The following is a 21,834-nucleotide window of genomic DNA, read 5'->3' on the forward strand; positions in this document are numbered from 1 at the left end:
CCAAGAGGTAAACATACCAAATATTCAGTCCAATTCACTCAATCTAATTCATTCATAATCAAAGAATCTTGTAGGTGCCACTGCCTCTGCTAAACCCCAGTTGGGGCTTGTTGCTAGTGCTAGGATCCTAGGCACAGCTGGGATTATGAGCAAATGAGAAAATAACTTCAAAACAACACCCTTCTCCCCACACCCTTATATTTTCTCTCTTCCAAGTTTCTCTCTCTCTCTTTCTTTCTTTCCTTCCTTCCTTCTTTGTTTCTTCCTTCCTTTCTTTCTCTCCTCTCTCTTTCTCTCTCCCTCTCTCTTTTTCACTCTCACACACACAAATACATGCATGCACACACTTTTTATATACATAATATAAACTCTTTTGCAGGCACAGGCCTTATTTCATATTTTTCTCAATCCAATCTTTGAAAGGCAGCACCTTGGTATAGGCAGTGTAGAGCTTGAGGCTACAGGTCTTGTCATAACCCCAGCTCACCAGCCCCATCAGGTGCCAGCTTGGTTCAAGGGAAGCTTTCCCAGGCAGAGACACAGCTGCAATGCCACCTGTCTCAGCAGGGCAGATATTGGAGGGAGCCATTGGGTCCTGCTGGGCACAGAACATGTTGTCTGTGATGCTGACCTGGATTCCATGGTCTTCATACTGTTGCTCACACAGTAGAGAATCTACCACCTTCACAAACCCTGAGCGGAGAGAGTCATTCTTAAAACCAGGGGCCCTCACATCAGCAAGAATTTTCCAGCCTGTGATTGTGATTTGGGTATCCTCACTGAAGGAGCTGAAGTCCCGAAGTGCCACCAGGCAGATGGGCTGCACCCGGCTGCTAATTCGAGCTTTATCAAGGAGTTTTACAACAGCAATGTCAGAGTCGAGCAGGATAGGGTCATAGTTGGGATGAACAATGATGGCAGAGATCTAAGAGAGGGAGAAATAATACACAGAATTCTCAGACCCTATCACAGAATTCTACCTCAGACTCAGGTTGTATGACCCTGGACAAGTCTCTTAACTTTTCCGAGCCTTGATTTCCCCATCTATAAAATGAGGTCAATAATAATGAAAGTTTGTTTTATGAATCAATATTATTGTTAATTTCACACTAATATGGTGGGTAATGGATAGAAAACTGCCCTCAAAGCCAGGAACACAGGTTCAAATCCTACCTCTGACCCCTATTGACCTCATGACCCCCTCTACCTGCCCCCCCATCAAATCATTTCATTTTTCAATGCTCTAAGAATTTCTCTAAGACCATAAGTTGTAGAGAAGGCACCAACCAATATTGTAGATTGGTAGAGGGTATTTCCCCATGCAACAGTTCCCTATACCAGTGAAATCACAGGCCCAAGCCCTCACTCTAATATCAACCCCCACCTGCCACAATGAAATCACAGGTCTGAACAAAAGAAACATACTCAAAGGGTCCTAAATTGGGGGCTACCCATAAGCAGTCATCCCAGAAGGTTCCTCCATGAAATGTTTCCTTGCAATAATCATTCCCCCTTCTATACTTGCATGGCTTACAGGTCTGTCTAACTCATTTGGCACCCAGGGCATGCTCTCTTGTGCCATGTTTACTTTTAATGTATATATCCTGTTTCCTCAGAGAAACTAGAAATTCTTTAGGGGAAAATATTTCTTTAGTTCTCTAGTGCCAAGGACAGTGGACTGTCCATATTAGCTGCCAAGCTATAATTAGGAAGAAACAACTAAAGCTTCTCTCCAGGGCATTGAAATTTAAAAGGTTCTAAAAACAAAACCCAGCAGCATAGAAACAACTGAGCGTAGAACCTGGATGTTAATTAAAATAAGAGGCATCTAGTTTAGTTAAAAATTAGTAAAAATGTAGTTAAAATTAATAAAAAAAATAGTTAAAATAGGAGCACCCCTTCTACTCCACACTACAGCCACACCCCAGACCCACTCCAACCTGGGCCTGACCTGCTCTGCTCCTCCTTCCCCAGAAAGAAGGGTCTCTATACACAGACAGAGGGTTCCATACTTTCCCCCACAGAATCTCACATCCTAAACTTTCTCCCTGCCTCCTAAATTTGTCTCATAAATTGAATTTGAAACTGAATCCTGTATAACTGGCACCCGCCAAATTTCAAGTTCCTTGCTCTTAGTATGAAAGCAGATAGCTGAGACAGTTAGATGGTGAAATGAACAGACCACTGGACTTGGAGTCAGGAAGAACTGAGTTCAAATTCTGCCTCAGACATTCATTAGCTGTGTTGCCCTGGACAAGTTACTAAAACTATCTCAGACTCAGTTTCCTCTTCAGTAAAATGGGGATGGTAATGGTACCAACTTCACAGGGCTATCTTGAGGATCATATGAGATATAGTACTCTGCAAACCTTAAACTGCCACATAAATATTAGCCATTATTAGCTAATTAGTCAAAAGTATTCCTTTTGGGGGGAGGGGAAGCTGGACTTGTGCTTTTATTGCTTTAGGGAATTTCCGATGATGATTAGGAAGACTGGTTTAGGGAATTCCCAGTTTCTCTTGGCTAATCTACATCTGTCACTTCTAGCTAACATGTAGTATTAGTTTCCTAGATCACTGAGAGGAGATATAGCCCATATGTCTCAGTGGAAAGACTTGAACCTACATCTTCCCATCTCCATATCTGCCTCTATCCAAAACAGCATCCCATGACTCAGTAATAGGGGCTTAATAAATGTTCGATGCAGACACCCTTCACAAACCACTCATCCCTCACCCGTAAACTCTGAATGGTCTTCTCGTCTCGGTCATCATCTCGGTAGAACTTTCCCAGGACCACTTTGAGCTCGGCTGTCTTGATCACGATGCTCTTGCCCAAGTCAGTGACACAATGTGCAGCCACCACGATGGTCCTCTCATTCACCAGGGCTCCGCTACAGATCAGAAACCATGTGCCCTTGTGGAGGCTGCTATCCTGCAACCCACTGGTCCTCCGGTAGATGGCCGCTTGCCATGGCCAATGGGTCCCTGGTGACTTTGGAGCTGTCGCATTTTCAATCTTCCCACAGACTAGGGGAGAAGCACTGGTTTAAGTTCTGCTGTCTCTGAACATGGTGCATATGAATATGAAAGACAACCTAGAAGGTTCTCCTTTTAGGTTCTCTGGTAAGAAAACATGGCACGCTTCTCACTTCGTCTTTGCTGCTATCTTCCCTCTCTGTCAAATTGGCCCATTATTGTCTACTTGGCTAGATGCCTAGAAGGTTTGATTTCTGAATATTTCACAAACCTTGTCAAATATTAAAACTTCTGCCTCTTGGAATCTCTAACTCCCTCCAAGGCTCAATTCAGACAACATTGCCTATAGGAGGCTTTTCCTAATGAATGAGTATTAGTGAGTGAAAAATCATTTAATAAGTACTACATACCAAGCACTGTGCTAAATGTAGGTGATGTAGGATAGAAAAGTGAGACAGTCCCTATTCTCAAGGAACCCACATTCTAATGGGATGGACAACCCCTAGGGGTTATTAGGGTTCAGGTCAGATGACAATGCCTGAAGGTCTGAAGAGTGTAGTGGTAGAGTGGATAATGAAGCCCATTATTACAGCTTTCCCTGAAACTGAATTTGTATATACTTCTCTTGTGTGCTTGTATCTCTCCCCACCCCCCTACCCCCAAATGAATATAAACTCCTTGAAAATAAGGACTGGGTTTTTTTTTTGTTCTTTGTTGTTTTTTTGTCTTTCTATCCCCAAGTCTACCTAATCCAGTGCTGGACACAAGCACTTAATAAATGCTTGATAATATTGGTTGAACTGAGGTGTCAGTGGAGGGCGTTAAAGGAAGGAAGAGACTTCAGCAAATGAAGATGAGATGGATGGGGAAGGAGAAGAGTCTATTTAAGACATAAATGACTGTATGCAAAGGCACCAAAAATAAAGGAAGGCAAGATGGGAATAGGTTAAGGAGAATGACCTAGTTGGGGGGAAATTAATTCAATTTATGTGAAGAGGAGTAGTATGAAATATCTGGGCAGGAAGCCCAACATGAGAGGCATTATTTTTGGTAAGGGAACAGAGGCAGGGATTTTCTTATGTTACTTTAAAGGTGACCACCTAGCTATATAGCTGGCTCAAGTGGAACCAAGAGACAAGGTGAAAACCTTCCCCTGTCTTTCAATGAGAAGGAAAGGTACTATCCCTCCTCTGAAGCAACTCACTTGGGATACAGGAGGGTGCTCGCCCACTCCACTTCCCGGTCTTTAAACAGGTCCTCCGGCTGCTTCCGAGGCGGCGGTAGAAGGGTGAGATGCACTCGTACTGTATCTGAGTGTGTAAGTGCACGTACCCAGGGGGCAGCTCCCCAAATGGAAGGGCTGGCTTCTTGGTTGGGTAGCTGTCCAGCTTCTGCTTGCTGAACGTCGATGAGTAGAGCTGGTGTAAAGGTGTCTCCCTGGGGGTGATGGGAGAAACAACATAGCAAGTAATAGTCAACACTGCTTCTTCAGCCTTGGCTCACAAAGCAACATTTATTGCCAGGGGGTTTATTACTTGCTAGAAGAAGAATCATAAGTTTAAAGGGTCATAAAGCTAGAGCTGGAAGAGATAGTAAAGGTCATTGAATCTGGCATCCTCACTTTACAGATAAAGAAACTGAGGCTCAGTTTAGAGCCAGATGTGACCTTAGAGGTCATAGGATCCAATGGCCTCCTTTTACAGATGAGGAAACTGAGGATTAAAGAGGTTAAGTGACTAGCCCAGGGTCACACAAGCAGTAAATGTCCGAAGTGGAATTTGAATGCAGGTCTTGTGACTCCAAGTCTAGTGCTCGGTCCACTATACCACACCTCCTCAAGGAGAATGAATGCATGCACACATGTATGTATATCTACACACAATATAACATATACATATATATGTGCATGTAAGATTGCATGTGTGTTTATGACCACATATGTATATATACATATGCATATGTATGTGTGTATGTGTGTATACAATAATTCAGTATGTATATGTAATCCAGTCCCCTGGACTATGGAACAGAACCCTTCCCTCTTAATTTCATTTCTGAAATGCCCTCTCTGGGTGGCCACCAGTTGCCTGGAATTATAGAGAAACAAGATAAAAGGCTGTTATTATCACTGTTAACCAGAGATATGACAAACCAAAAATAAAAGTTAATTATGAAATTACACTAGAAGTGGGCGTCAGGGTGATTAATTCCCTCCAGTGGAAACTCAGACACATCCTTTCTCTAAATGTCATAATTGGGCAATATTAGGAACAGACTAAAACTAAGTTGTGTTGGTACAGGAGCTTGATTAGACAATTAGTCGATGTAATTAGTACACCTCGGAGAATAGAACATCTCTTAAAGCATAAAGACAGAGCAAAATGCAAGGTTATCATAGGCAAATTGAAGAGATATATTCAGTGAACCTCTAATTTGAAACATGCCAGAGGAACACTTAGGGCCTCTGCCTGGAACCAGGTCTCCGTCACAGCACACACATTCATTTGGTAGTTTTGTTAAGGCTGGTCGTGTGAAGAAGCATTGTGGTATTGTAGTTAAAATTCTCGACTTAGGTTCAAAAAGATGTGGATTCAAATCCTGTCTGTGATATTTACTAGCTGTATGACCATGGACAAGTCACTTAAGATTTCTGATGCCCAGTTTCCTCATCTGTAAAATGGGGGAATTGGACCACATGACTTCTGAAGTCCTCTATGTTTAGCAACCATCTTTATCACCCCCATTTAAAGAGAAAAGAAGTAAACACTTAGAGCCTGAGACCTCTTCAAGGTCACAGAGAATGACCTCAAAGCAAGTATAGCAATCAGCACTCTGATCCTCCACGATAACAGTGGCACCCAGTTGTCTCTGCCCATGCTCACTTTCAGTTTGCCTAAGGAAGAGCTTTCCTTTGCCTTGACTAACAATACGGCATATAAACCTCCCCAGGTCTATTGTTCAGTGAGGGAGCATTGGTCAGAGACATGGCCAGAAGCAAAGAGCTAAAACCTGGGCAGGTTTGGGAGCTGGTCCATTGAGTGGCTGAGGAGCCAAGGGATTGGAGCTCAACGAGCTTACTCTAGATCATGGAATTAAGATCTGGAATTGGAAGAGATCTCAGAAGTTGTCTAATCGATTCCTCTCATTTTACAGAATGTGACTTCTTGGTACAAATGAGCACGTTCTTTGTTAGCATACCCAGAATACCCTAAATGAATTTAGAACTGTGTCCTTTGGTTGCCATCTCTATCTGAGGACAGAGACTTTTATTTGTGTCTCCGTACCTCCAGTGTTGCCTGGCAGCACATGGCAGACACTTAAAGGTTTGTTAAGTTCTTGAAACACATAGACACCTGCAACCTCAATATCTAATCTCTGGTTTTGGTTTTTTATCACAGCAGCTCCCTGGTATTTCTGGCTGGCTAAGCAGCTACCAAAGCAGAATTCTCACAAGATTATAGATTTAGAACTGGAAGGAAAATTAGAGGCCACCTAGTTCAACTGCCTTTCATAGGACAAAACACATAGGACCAGAGATTAAGTGACTTGCCCAAGGTCACTGAGCTCTTAAATGGAAGAGCTGGGGTTTGAACTCAGAATTCCCTATTCTGTTCTTTCCAATATAGCATGCTGCATCATCTTCTACTGTGAAATACTTCCCCTTTATTTACGGGGAAAGCCACACTCCAGGTTAATCCCAAAGGTCATGGGGACATAGTCTTGGAGCTGGAGGGAACATTAAAAGTTATCCAGTCCAATCTCCATGTTTTATAGATGAGGAGATTGTAGATAATCTCAGAAAGAAGACATTAGCATTGAGGGAGACTGGGAAAGTCTTCTAGAAGGCTGGATTTGAGCTGGAATTTGAAGGAAGCATGGGAAAACCAGGAGGCAGAGCTGAAGAGGGAGAGTATTCTAGACATAGGGACAGCCAGTGAACAAAATGAGCCCCACCTAACATGTTCCACATTGTTCTACTCTCCTCTCCCACCAACCCTTAGATTATCTGAACTCTTTCCAGGTCAGTCAGTTGTGTTCAGCTACCTCAGGGAACAGGTTCCCAGGCTTAACTACTGCCAGAAATGGGCCACTTCTTACCCAATAGAAGACCCTTGCACTGGAATTTACTAATTTCTGGCAGCCTCAGCAACCAAAATTCAGGCTCTTGAGGTTGCTGCAGGAGGCTCGTTCTTTCAATTACCTTCCTTTTCTCTCTTCCCAATTCCTCTCCCCAATTCAGGGAACCTATGCAATAAGGCCCATTCTCTCAAGAGTTGTCAGTATTCAGCATCATCTAGGAAGCCCCAAGCTGACTTAGGAAAGACCAGAGAGAGAATGTGCCTGGGAAAGAAACTCTGGGAGGGAGGGAAGAGGGGAGAGAGAGGGGGAGGGAGGGAGAGAGAGGGGGAGAGAGAGAGAGAGAGAGAGAGAGAGAGAGAGAGAGAGAGTTCTCATAAGTTAATTTCAGACATTTCAAGCTCACCTTGACTGTACTTGCATGGGAAGAACTCTTTGTCTTACTAGGTCCGAAATCTTTGGTTCTTTGCAGGCTAAAAAACAAACACAAGTTTGTATAACCCTCAGAGCAGTTACTCAAATTAGTGGGACTCAGATCCACCCTCTTCCCTTACTGAAAGAAAAGCTGGGTGGGGGGGAGGGCAGAGCCAAGATGGCAGCTGAAAAGCAGGGACTTGCTTGAGCTCCCACCCAGGTCCCTCCAAATACCTTTAAAAAATGGCTCTGAACAAATTCTAGAACTGCAGAACCCACGAAATAGCAGAGGGAAGCAGGGCTCCAGCCCAGGACAGCCTGTATGGTCACAGGGTAAGGTCTATCGCATGGACCTGGGAGCAGAGCCCACCATGGGACACACTGACCAACGGAGAACCGGGTAGAACAGGCCCTAGCGCCCTGAATCAGTGAGCTGCGGCAGTTGCCAGACTTCTCAACCCACAAACACAAAAGACAACAGAGAAGGTTAGTGGGAAAAGCTGAGGGGAAAGAGTGAAAGGAGTTTGCCCAGGGGCAGCGGAGGTGGTGCAAGTATAGCACTACAGCTGCAGTTGCTTCCGGCCCCAGGCCCACCTGGTGTGAGGAATTAAGTTGCAGATCTGAGCAGGAGTGCCGAGCCAGCTTAGATCTGAGTCAGGTACGGGTTGGCGGTTCTTGGGGGCAGAGTAGTGCTGGTGTGGCAGAGCTTGCTGTGTAGCTCTGAAAACAACAGTGCAGTCCCTCAAGCTTGGAACAAAGTACTCTATACTCTACAGGCAGTCATACCCCGATGAAAAATTCAAGGGTCAAGTAAGTTGGATGGGAACATGGCCAGGCAGCAAAAACAAGACTCAGTTTCAGACTCAGACTTTGGAATCTTTCTTTGGTGACAAAGAAGACCAAAACATACAGCCAGAAGAAGTCATGCATATATATGGAGAGAGAGAGAGAGAGAGAGAGAGAGAGAGAGAGAGAGAGACAGAGGGCACAGGGTGAATGGAATATGAGGAGACAATATCTAAAAAAAATCAAATTAAGGGATGAGAGAGGAATATATTGAGAGAGGGAGAAAGGGAGAAATAGAATGGGGTAAATTATCTCACATAAAAGTGGCAAGAAAAAGCAGTTCTGTAGGAAGGGAAGAAGGGCCAGGTGAGGGGGAATGAGTGAATCATGCTCTCATTGGAGTTGACCTGAGGAGGGAATAACATACACACTGAATTGGATATCTTGCCCCACAGGAAAAAAGGAGGAAGGAGATAAAAAAAGGGGGATGGTAGAAGGGAGGGCAGATGGGGGAGGAGGTAATCAAAAGTGAACACTTTCGAAAAGGGACAGGGTCAAGGGAGAAAATTGAATAAAGCGGGATAGGACAGGAAGGAGCAAAATATAGTTAGTCTTTCACAACATGAGTATTGTGGAAGGGTTTTACATAATGATATGCATGTGGCCTATGTGGAATTGCTTGCCTTCTTAGGGAGGGTGGGTGGGGAGGGAAGAGGGGAGAGAATTTGGAACTCAAAGTTGTAAAAACAGATGTTCTTAAAAAAAGTTTTTGCATGCAACTAGCAAACAAGATATACAGGCAAGGGGGCATAGAATCTATCTTGCCCTACAAGAAAGTAAGAGAAAAGGGGATGAGGGGGGAGTGGGGTGACAGAAGGAGGGCTGACTGGGGAATGGGGCAACCAGAATATATGCCATCTTGGAGTGGGGGGAAGGGTAGAAATGGGGAGAAAATTTGTAATTCAAACTCCTGCGAAAATCAATGCTGAAAACTAAAAATATTAAATAAATTTTAAAAATTCAAAAAAAAAGAAAGAAGAGCTAGAGCTACAGATCTCTGAGTATACAAGGCAGATGTAAAGATAAGTGCATGCTGGACTTGATCTCTGAGAAAATTTTTTCTTGTTTCCCCACACAGAAAACTCCCTGGAGAATATGATCATAGGATCATAAGTCTAGAGCTGGATAAGACTTTAGAGAGGTCATCTCAATTAACTCCATTTAATAGGAAAATGAGACTCCTAGAGATTAAGTGACTTGCACAGGTTCACAGGTGGCAAGTAACCCAAGTGAAATGACTCCAAAGTCAGCATTCTTTCCACTACGCCACAGGATTCATAGGAATGTCATGCCTTTCAAGCTCACCTGAGAAACTTGGGGAAATGTTAGTTCACAAATTATGCTATAAGAATGTAATGTCTCCATGATAGACTGTAAGCTCATTGAGGGCAGGAAGGGAATATTTCAATCTTGTCTTTGTATCACCAATATCTAGCACTGCACTTGCTACATGAAATTATAGGTTCATAGAATCGTAGCTCAAAGACACGGCATCCTAACCTTTTGGGGGGAGGAGTCATAGACACCTTAGAAAGTCTATGAACCCTTTCTCAGAAACAGCATTTGTTGCCTACATTCATAATGGAAGGAAATGCTAAATTTCATTTAGAGGTTAGTGAATATATGTGTGTATATACATACATGCATATTTCCCATTCAAGTTCTCGGACCTCCTAAAAATTTATCCACAGACTCCATGTGAGGTCCATGGACCTGAGGTTAAGAACCCCTGCTATAAAGCTAGAAGGGACTTAAGAAGGCATCTGATCCTACCTTCCCGTTATACAGAAGAGGAAAATTAGGTTTGGGGTGGGGTTGGATTAAGTGACTTGCCCAAAGTCCCAAAGACAGTAAGCATTGAGGCAGAGTCAATTGCCACCACCCCCCAATTCCAAAGTAGGTACTTTATGAATGCTTGTGAATAGAGTTACGCCAACAAGCATTTTTAAAGCACCTACTATGTGTCAGGCATTGTGCTAAACACTGGGGAAACAAAGAAAGGGGGGAATAGTTCTTGCATTCAAGGAGCTTACAATCTATTGGACTAATTGTAATCTATTGATAATAGAATGATTATATGTTATTGCATGATAAGAAGCAACGGATAGTGAAGAATTCAGGACACCTTGGGAGCACATGTATGAATAGATACTGAGTGCAGAGATCAGAAACCAGATGATTCTTTGTACAAACCCCAAAATAACATAAAGTAAAACAGTGATAAAAGAATCAGACCTTTGATCAAGGCAGTGGTTAATCATAGTTTCCAAAGACTGATGGTAAAGCCTGCCTCCTGCCTCTCAGCAGAGAAGGGATGAGAGAAAGGTACAAAATAATATGTACACTGTCAGATATAGCCAATGGGTTCGTTCTTGCATTTAGCCAATATTTTTGTTGCTACATAAGACTGGGAGGGTGAGGGGAGAGAAGAAAAGGGAAATCAATGGGAGGTTACAGCGATGTAAAAAAAGAGCATCAATAAAGCATTTATTAAATTTAAAATGCTAGTTCACAGATTGGAGTCAACCAATCACTTCAAATACCAGTGAACTTAGCTGAGTTTTTTTAATGGCATTGAAGTGAAAGTGAAATTTCTAAACAAAACAAAAACAAAACAAAAACCTTGACCTTCCAGGCATGGGAAACTGAAAGGTTCTCACAGTGGCTAAGCCCAGAAGGCAGTCTCCACTCAATGGAAGCCCTGGGGGTGAGCATGCCCACTCTTTTCACTGAAAGTGAGGCCTCTCAGGATAGCTTAGGGTCAACCTGAAAACCAGTTTGATTTCCCTTAACACTTTCTTTCTTCATGTGTGAAAAGAAATCCCTTTTATCCCACTTTCAAGACCAAGCTGCCCAAATTCTGCTAATTAGCCATTTAAACGACTTTGGTCTGTTTTAATTAGTAGGAGGGTAGCTAATGGAAATCTTGAAGGCATCCTCTCCATGTTTAGAGGTACCAAGGCATGACTTATCTCTGCTGGTAGGGAGTGAGGCTGTTTGTTCTTGGCTGAAATCAGGAGTGGTTTGCTGCCTTCACTCCCAAAATAAATAAATAAACAACACTCTCCCTGTTTCCTTTTCCCAGGGTTCAGGCTGTTTACAAACACAGACAAAGGAAAGTGGAAAACTGAGGCCATTATCTGGGGGATGTAGGCCAAGAGAAGGCTTTTCTTTTTCCTCCCTCAATATAACTGACATTTAAACAGCAGTGTAAAGTCACCAAAGCGTTTTACACACATTATTTCATTTGTTTCACCACAACTCTATGAGGTAGTGACTAGACCAATAATTACTCCCACATCACCCCCTCCCCCATTTTAAAATAAAAAAAAACTGAGGGAAACAGAGGTAAAGGTCACAGAGTCAGTAAATGTCTGAGGTGAGATTTGAACCCAAGTCTTTCTGACTCCAGTCTGGCATTTTAGTTACTAAGCCAAATTGCCACTCAAAAACAGCTAAGTCATTCATTTATTCATCCAGCAAATATTTACCTGGTGCCTAGTACGCTGAGCTCCATATTAGGGAAGATTCCAAGAAAAAAAAATACATCATGGTCTCTGCCATCATGGGGTTTACAGTCTCATTTTGGCCCAACCTGTGATTATAGAACTCCCATGAGGAAAATCCCTCTACCAAGACAGATAGCTTACTGTCCTGCAACTTTACATCTGAGAGAATTGCCTGTTCACACAGAGAGGGCTAAGTGATATAGTCAGTGTGTATCAGAGGCAGGACATGAATGCATGTTATACTCGATATCGACTATACCATGCTGCCTCTCTAAATGACAGTAAGGTAATAAATGCTGACACTTTTATAACACTTGAACATTTGCAAATCACTCTTATATATAGTCTCTTATTTATTTATTATTATATTATATATTATTATTTTATAATATTTAATTATTTATTATCTTGTATATACTTATACATACTCTCTTATTTTATCCTTAACTCCCCCCAACCCTACCTCCATGAACGGTACTTGCTGTTATCATCCCATTTTATAGAAGAGGAAACTGAACCTCAGAGAATTTAATCGATGTCCATGGTTGCATAACTGGTATTATTGGAGGTGGGATTCTGACTTTCAAACTGCCATGCTTTCCATAGACATAGACATCAAGACAGACTGTAAAAATAAGAGAAATGCAAAGCCTAATAGGAATTCGAAGGGAGGAAAGGTGGAGGGGGAATCAAGGAAAGATTCATTGAAGAGATGGCATTTGAGTTGGGCTTTGGACAAAGATTAGGAATTGCGTAGACGGAGCTAGGAGAAATAAACAAAAGCAGAACTTTGGTCAAAGTCATTCAGGTAATCCAACTTGAATCTCTTCCTAAAGCAGTACTTTGATCATATCTCTACTCCTCTCTCCTCCCAAGTTTTTAAAACTGTTTATTTAGTGCCTATAGGAGAAGTATTTAATTCAATTCAATTTCATTAGTGTTGTTCAATGTCTGATTTGTACCAAACACTGGAGATACAAAAACAAAGAACATGGTTTACCCTATTGGGCGGTAGCCAACGTGAACATAGAAAATTAAATACAAATTATATCCAAAGTAATTTCTGGCAGTAGGCCCTGAGTAATGGAGTAAAGGGGGACAGTTGAAGATGAGTTTCCTGTAGGAGGAGATACTTGAACTCAGATTTAAAGAAAGCTAGAGATTCTATGGGGTGAAGTTAAGGGAGGAGAACAACCCAGGCATCAGGGGACAACTTGTGGAGAAGCACAGAGATGAGAGATACATCAAGCAAGTCAGTTTGACTGGAATACTGATTGCACCAATCAATCAATCAGTCAATAAGCTTTACTAACTACCTACTGGCTTCCACACACTATCTTGAACACTGGGGATGCTAATATAATGAATGAAACAAAGAGCCTATATTCTAATGAAGGATATAGGAAAGGTGTATAAAAGTATATGCTGAATAAATATAAAGGGGAATATTCTGCCATAAGCTTGGAATGAGGGGGCAACAGCCAGATTGTGAAGGGCTTTAAAAGCCAAACAGAATGCTTTGTGTTTTGTTGTAGAAATAAGAGGGAGGTCCTGGCACTTGTTGAGTAGGTGAATGACATGGTTAGACCTATGGTTAGCTATATGTAGGTTAGACCTATGGTTGGTTAGGTGTAGGAAGGGAGAAGTTGGAAGTTGGAGAATTTTGCAAAAGTCCAGGTGAGAAGTGATGAGATGAGGGTAGAAAGTATGTTGGCAGCTGTGTGAGTGGATAGAAGAGAAGGAAAGACTATGGCAGAAGACTGGATAGGACTTGGTAACTGATTGGATGGGAGGCATGAGGGAAACTAACACACCAAGCACGACACCTAGAGATGTGTTGAAGCTTTCCATATTAGCCAGTATAAATTCCTCATTATTCCCTGAACATGCTACACTTCCTTCTGCCTACTTATGGCTCCCCTCTAGAAGACTCTCCTCCAAATTCTACCAGTTACTTAGCTCATAGCCTTTACAGACTTCCCTCTCCTAGGAATTGTTGCAAGACTTTATATATAACTGACCTTTGGAAGGTGTTGTACAAATAATGTTTTGTCACTTAAACACTTAATGAGTGTTCATCTTAATAACAGCTGATATTTGTGAAACATTTGAAGGTGGCAAAACCTTTTATATTCATCATCTCCTCTGATCCTCACAGCAGCTTTGGAGGGTAGGCGCTACAGATATCCCAAACTACATGAATCCTGCCTCTGACACATCAGCTGTGTGTCTTGGGCAACTCATTTAATTTCTAAGTGTACAGGACAGCTCCCTAAGATTATAAATTGAAGAAAAGATGCCCACCTGGATTGGTAGAGTTTCTTTACCTGAGAGTTCCCTATATTAATAGAATCACAGCTCCAATCCCCAAAAGAAGAATTCAAACCCTGGTTGTCCTGACTCCAAATTGAACATTCTATTTATTACACCATGCTGTGTTTCTTCTTTGGTTTTTAAAAATGTTAAGGGAAGGGATAGGGTTCTGTCCTCCTCATATATCTCCCACCTCACCTCTGAGGAACACAGTATTTCCACTCTCCACTTCTTTTTTTTAACGAATAACTACAGCGTCTGGGATTTTCCATGGACTGCGGCTACCCTACAAACCTTAACTATTTTTGATCGATTGCCTTTCTCTGTGTCCTCAGGACTTAGCACAGTGTCAGACACACAGGAAGCACTTAATGGATTCTTGTTGAAAAATGGAGCTGGACAAATATGCTTCTGTTTGTCCTTAGAAAAGTAGGAAGTTTCTCCAGGGATGATTATACACAGGAGGTAAGCCTAGTGACATCAGAAGATCCCCACAAGAACTTTAAAAGGGAAAGAATGATTTTGCCAAGGGACAAAAATAAACATTTAAGAAAATATACATATATCTAGGGATGGGAGAAGAGAATAACCACTCCCACACACACCTGCCCCAATGCTCTTCTTTGAGCTTTAGAAGACTATGTGAATTACCTTTTAAACATATTGGCTGTTTCCCTGACCATTCTCCACTTGGTTGGCAAGTTCTTTGCTCATTGCCACTTAGAACATATGAGTGGTTGCAAAAGAAGGACATGATGGTGCCGATTTTGGCATAGCGCCCATTTATGAGCCCACTGCCTTCCAAGGTCCTCCTGTATCCATTGACTGGGCCTCCTGGATCAGAACAGTTTTTTTCTTCCAGTACTAATGATGGAAATAAGAAAGAGAGAGATAGAAAACATTATTAAAATTCCGGAATGTTCATCTTTAGGAACAAATCATGCAATGACTTATATTGAATTTAAGATGCTGTCATTCAAAATTAAGTAACAACAGTGATTCAAAGTCACCATGGATAGAAAGCTCCTAAAAGGAAAATTTGTCTAATAGAAATATTTTCTTGGTGCATCCTTAAAACCAGAATGTCATTTTTAAACCTGGCATCAAAGCCTAGCCTCAAAAGCACTTGTTTTTCCTCTCCTTACACTGTGGAATTTTTAGCTTCCTTTGGAAGTTTCAGCATGAGCATGTTTAAATATAAGTTGGGCACATTCACTAAAAAGATGAACATTTCTGAGATTTTAGACTCTGCGGGAGTAGTTTGGCAGAAGCGATATTGTTTGTTTTGTTCTGAATGATGGTTTTGTTGTCTCCTGAATTTCACTGTGATTGGGCCATGAAATTGGGCTAGTGAGTTTCATCCCTGTTTTCCATCAATCTCACTTTCTGACTGAAGCACATAGTCAGTAGGTGGCTAGCCACTTCCTGTGCCATTAACTCTATTCTTTTTTCTTTATTTTTGGAGGGGGGAAGGCAGGGCAATTGGGGTTAAATGATGTGCCATTAACTCTAACCAACCAGTAACTTTTGTTCACTGAAGCTGACAGTAAGAACATCAGCAAAACCCTGTCATGCCATTTTTCAGTTGTGTCCAACTCTTCATGACTCCGTGGACCATATTGTTCATGGGATTTTCTTGACAAAAATACTGGAGTGCTTCACCATTTCCTTCTCCACTGGATTAAGGCAAACAGGTTAAATGATTTGCTCAGGGCCACATAGCTAGTAAGTGTCTGAGGCCAGATTTGAATTCGGGTTTTCCTAACTCTAGGCCAAGCACTGTATCCACTGAGCCACCAAGCTGCCAACAGACAGACCCCCACACTTTCTTTTTGTAATGCCGATTCCTATTTCAGTCCAAAATCTTTTTTGCAAACACTCACTGATAAAATCTTTCTATCCTTTAACACAAGTTGGATGAGAATTTAAAGTGTAAATGATATCACAGGAAATCTTGAGAACAATCCCAGATTCTTTCCAGAAATCCATTTTCACACTTCTTTGAGAGAGATAACATTTTATTTCAAAGATGGGTGATCTAAGGAAGCAGCATCAACCTCAAATAGCAAAGGGGACCACTAATCCATACAGAACGATCCCTATGGATGACATTTTGATTTAGTTTTAAAATGTTATGCTATCTATGTTTTATTGTATTTTTATTTATTTTGTTAAATATTTCCTGATAGCATTTTCAGTTTGTTCCTGCAGTGTTTTTGATGCCTCTGAGCTAACTCATAGAATGGAAGGAGTTTCGTCCAAGGTCTCAGAGTAAGTCTATTCCAGACTCACACTTTCAGTTATAGGTCATTAGAGATTTGTGTAGCCACTGCCTCCTTTTAATGATCTCTTCTTGGGCACAAGATCACTCATACCTTAAAATGGGCCCTATTCAATGCAATGTGGCACTTGTAAAGCCACTTCCTCAATCTCCTTTCATTCCTTCCCTCCCTTATAATTCAACACTTGTTTACCGGGAGTGAAAATAATCTCAAATCTTGAAGTTTAAATAAGAACAGAAACAAATTAAACACAAGCTATTTGGTATGCTGTCACTGATATTACATGAGCTTTGTTGATTGCCTAAGCTGTAGGGAAAATATTCAGTGAATCTACGAGTTTCTACCATGGGTGTACTGTTGGATTCTAGGAAGTTCATTTGGGTGCTCCTTGAACCTTGGAATGGGATGAAGGAGATCCCAATAGCCTTAAATGCCTGTAGCCATGAGCTATCAGTGAAAACTACCAAACCAGGGTTTTCACACCCAAGTCACTTTAGGATAACATCATTCCTCTGCCTTTTGGAGGCACATAGAATGATTCTAATAAAACCATAGTCATAAAATGGTGGAAATCACCAAATCTAATAACAATATAGAAAAGGCAATGTTGACAAAACAACAACTTAGATGCTAACTGACTATAAGAAGCCCCTAAAGCTAGATTCCCCAGAGACTAGCACCTGGTATAGTACACAGTAGGCCCTTAATAATTACATGTAGATTGATTGATTAGAACCTAAGGGAAGCAAAGAAAAACTGTGTCAGTTCTCAGCCAGGCTATATTCTGGGAGAACTGAAATTTTCCAACATAAAAGTTTTGAGGTCTTCCCTCAGCTTGCTTCCATAAAACCTTGTAGCTGGATGTCTCTCTCTCTCTCTCTCTCTCCTCTGAAGTAGGTATTGCATGAGCCTAATGATTTCCCGTGAATAGAACTCTGACCAGGAAGCCCTTCATAGGACCTTATATCCACTAGATTTTTAGTAGACTTAGAAAGTAGGAAGTGAGAAGTGTCCCTCAACTGATATATGAGAGCTATAGCCTATTCTCTATTTCTTTCATCAAAGTTCCCCATTTCGGGACTTTGTGGATGGAATCCTGGACAAAGTCAGTTCAACCTTAGTGCAAACCCTTCCTCTGATACAAGCTCTGTGGCCATAACCAGGTTGTTTAACTCCTCTGAAACTCATGCAATTCTCTAAGGTTTACCTACTAAGCTAGAAAAAGGTAGTCCAATCTGCTTTGATGAAAGATTTCTCATAGACTCTTCGTGCCAAAGGACAGTCATCTTCATTATAGAAATGCCTATTCCTGGGTCTTAGGAATATTATTTAGATTCAAATCTTTCCTCATAATAAGTGATTAATAAATTCTCTCTCTCTCTCTCTCTCTCTCTCTCTCTCTCTCTCACACACACACACACACACACACACACACACACACACACATGCTCTAAGCTGTCATCCAGGTGAAATGGGAGAGGCTGTCATGATATTTGGGACAGATAGAATGGAAGCTCCCTGAGAGCAGAGACTTTTGTTTTCATTTTTGTATCTCCAGAGTCCAACATAAATTCTGGAATGCAGTGGATGATTAATAAATGATAAATACTTGTTGGCTGATTGCTTGATTAATTGGTTAGAACCTAGGGGAGTCAGAGGAGAGCTGGGTCAATTCTTGGACAAGCTAAAATGCTGGGGTCTTGACATTTCTCAACACAGAACCTTCAAAGAATTGTGAGAGAACCTTCATTATTAAAGCATATCGGTCAACCTGGGAGAAAAACAAACAAACAATGCCCTTACCACAGGCTGGGTCGTGTCTGGTCCAGCTCCCATCAAGCTGACAAAAGGCGACCCGACTGCCTTTTAAGCTGTACCCTGGGAGGCACCTGAAGTAAACCTGGGCCCCATATCTAAGATCACTTCCTTCCACCATCCCATGGACAGGAACACCTGGAGTCCTACACATCACCACTGAGCATTCAGATATTTGAAAAAATCCACTTTGTTACAAAAAACACGACTTTTAGAGGATTCTAGACCACATATGTTAAAGCATTCAAAAAGAAGAAAGAAAATCATTTAAAATGGCCCTAGGAGGAAAACCAGAGCTTTATGACAGGCACATGTAATCTTGGCATTGGAGGGCAGGGCATATTTCATTTTACCTGCTGGCATAATTGGTGGGTAAAATCTCATTGCATTTATATTTCAGAAGGCAGACCCATCTCTGACTCACCAAGGAACGCTGTGATTTTTATAGACCTTCTCTTATCACCTCTGGATATTAAAGTTTCATTTCACCCATACAGTTTCCACTCAAGCCAATCATAGACACTTATATTTGTCACGTGGGAGAGTGGTTAATTATTCCAGTCCGCCACACCGCCCCCAAACAACTTCTCCACGAGCCACGAGGCGAAGTTTAGCCTCAGCAGGGCTAAAATTTTAGTAAAGGTCAGTCACACAGTAGGCTTTGATTGGATTTTTTAATTTCACCCACTGGTACCATTTGAAAGGCAAAATATCCTTTGGAAAGAAGGAAGCATTTTAGCATTTGCAGGTGGGATGGAAAGTGGGCTGGACCTGGAGTCAGAGGACCTGGGTCCCTGCTGCTCACTGATTTTGGAAAGTAGATGAATCACTAAACCTTGGTGAACTTCAGCTTGCTCATCTGTAAAACGGGGATAATAATAACTGCCCAGATTACCTCACAGGGTTTTGCAAGCCTCAAAGGAGATGATGGATGAGAAAGTGTCTTGTCAAACTGTAGACATAAAATAGTAATAACTTTAAGGAAGATATTACAAGCAGCGCAACCATGGTTTTTTAGGGATTTTAACAGATGACATTTGATCAACCATTCCAAGAAAGGGAATGGGAACTAGAAAGTATGCATAAGTCAAAGGTTTTTTATGGAATTAAAGTAATTCTGAATTAATTGATCCATGACAACTGAGGCCAGAAAGCTAAGGTATACAGTTCTAGAACTGTTTATCTATCTATCTGTCTATCTATCTATCTATCTATCTATCTATCTATCTATCTATCTATCTATCTATTGTTGGTGTATTCCCAGTGCTCAGCACGTTGCCTGATATATAGAAATAGGAAGCAGACCTGTGATTTCATTGATACAAGGACCTTCTGGGTAGGCAACTCCCTCTACCAGTGCAGGCTGATACCTTCTCTGCAAGCTATAGACTCTGAGATTTGCAAGGAGCACTAAGAGGGTAAGTGACTTGCCCAGGATCATACAACCAGGAAGAAGTGGAATTTGAATTCAGGTCTTTCCGCTTCCTTGGTTGTCTCTCTATCCACTATGTCACATTACCTGATATATAGTAGATAATTAATCAAACAGTTATTAAGCATCTACTATGTAAAGACACTGCTAAATGCTAGGAATACAATGATGAAAACAAAACAATACCTACCCTCAAAGAACTTGCATACTAACTAAGGAGAAAATCTGTACTGTATATGTATACATTCATACATATGTATTATTGAGAAAGTTGGTTCATTGAGGACCCCTACTCAAACTCTAATCAGTATTAACCAGTTCATTATGATTCTATAAGGGGTAATGATTGTTAGTAATTATTTTAATATATTCCTCTAGTAATACATATTTGATCAGTCATCTAATAATAGGTATAAGCAGTGTATTAGTCCATATTTTGCATAAGTTATAATAGATTCTAATAGGAAGGCCTCAAACTTTAATGCAATGTTCATTACTTGTTTACCAGCTATGGCATTTACTTGCATAACCACAAGAATGCTGACATGGATATCTCCATCCTGTTTTGCTCAAATTCCATGATCAAATGAGTGATGGCATGGCACAGAAAGTTCCCCCCTACTACCACCAGTATGTTCTTGGAGCATATGTATGACTTGTACCATCTCCTCTTACCTAACATAAGGAGGAGCCCATCCATCTTGTGACCACCTAGTCAGCAGAGATTTCACCCAACTTGTGACTCTGCTGACACATCATTTTTGCTTATTTTAGCTTATGTGTCATATGTCAACCAAATGGAATTATTTTGTATTTTATATAGAAGCTTTAGAATGTCTAGGTATCAAACCCTACAAAAATAGGGCCTTTGAATGAAGGGGCATCTTAGATTGAGAGGAAGGTCTAAGGTCCACTTCATTAGAGGGAGCCAGGTCCCTTTAATAAAGTGTTTTGGTTCAGAACTCTGCCTCAGTTTCTCTTTTAATTGTTCAGGGTGATTTAGTCCCCCCATTTTGTATGTATGTACATATATATGTATATATGTACATATATATAAACAAACAAGAAGCAAGGTAACATTGGGAAAGAGGGTGTAGACACTCAAAGCAGAAGATAATCAAGAATGGCTTCATGCAGAAGGCTTATTAATAAATTTTGATTGAGAATACCTAAGAATAACCAAAACCAAGACAGTTATCTGACCAGACAACTTAGTAACACCTAAGGTAATACCTAAGGGAAAAGTATACATTTCTATAGTTGATGCTCAGGAATGTAAGTCCACTCAAAGCAAGATTTTTTTTTTCTTTTTGCAAAGAGAGCTAAAACAGCCCAAATATATCTGCAAAATGAGATACCAATGAGAGCAGCAGATAGAAGAAAAACATAATTTCAGAAGAGAGAGGTTCAGTAATTTATAGGAGATAAAGTCCAAGAAGGAAGTCAGCCATAAAAAGCACATGGCCTCAGATGTCTATATATAAATGTATAGAGTATGAATAATAAATAAGGTGATTCTACTATAAGAAGGCAGATATGACCACACCGAGATTTGGCGGAATGGGACTCCTAACTGGACATGGCTATGAAGAGGTATAACATATGCAAAAATGGGATGGTAGAATGGCAGTATATATTAAGAAGATACACTTATCACTCATAGATGGCCAATAAGGATTTATTAAGCACCTACTATGTTCCAGGCTCTGTGCTAAGCACTGGGGATGCAAAAAAAGGCAAAGCCCTGGCCTGGATGGGTAAACATTATTATCCAGATCTCCCCTCCCTTTGAGAGACAAACTCTGTATAACAAAACAAAAGAAGACAAAAATCACTCCTGTCACAGCAACTTTCTTACCCCCAACCCCTTCTTAACCACTTACAATCTTTTCTGACATTAACAATCAACTGAAATAGCTCTCTCCAAGCACACCAATGAAATCTTGACCACCGTATTTTGATGGCTTTAAAAAAACTATTTTCAAAGATGGTTAGGGGAAAAGGAAAAGAATCTGTATGTTCTAAAATATTCATAGCCACTCTCTTTGTGGAGGCAAAGAACTGGAAATTGCGGGGATACTCATCAATTGGGGAATGGCTCAACAAGTTGTGGTATATGGTTGTCATGGAATACTACTGTGCTATAAGAAATGGTGAGCTCAATGAT

At 41.1% G+C, this 21,834-nt stretch overlaps 1 protein-coding gene across 3 annotated transcripts in view; it reads right to left on the bottom strand.

Moving 5' to 3' along the window:
- Positions 1–264: 264 nt before the first annotated feature.
- PAMR1 (peptidase domain containing associated with muscle regeneration 1) overlaps positions 265–21,834 on the bottom strand; it is an 85,312-nt gene continuing 63,742 nt past the window's right edge. The window contains exons 7-12 of one of the 3 annotated variants that reach the window (XM_036765693.1): positions 18,224–18,394; positions 14,790–15,002; positions 7,463–7,529; positions 4,184–4,416; positions 2,738–3,030; positions 361–925 (exon numbers count right to left, since the gene is read on the bottom strand). In XM_036765693.1, the coding sequence (XP_036621588.1) occupies positions 389–925; positions 2,738–3,030; positions 4,184–4,416; positions 7,463–7,529; positions 14,790–15,002; positions 18,224–18,394 (1,514 nt within the window). In that variant the 3' untranslated portion in view covers positions 361–388. Of the gene's footprint in view, positions 926–2,737; positions 3,031–4,183; positions 4,417–7,462; positions 7,530–14,789; positions 15,003–18,223; positions 18,395–21,834 lie in introns of all 3 variants that reach the window. The other 2 variants (XM_036765692.1, XM_036765691.1) reach the window with 2 other exon arrangements.

This window comes from Trichosurus vulpecula, chromosome 6 (assembly GCF_011100635.1).
Source record: "Trichosurus vulpecula isolate mTriVul1 chromosome 6, mTriVul1.pri, whole genome shotgun sequence".
NCBI classification, from domain to species: Eukaryota; Metazoa; Chordata; class Mammalia; order Diprotodontia; family Phalangeridae; genus Trichosurus; species Trichosurus vulpecula.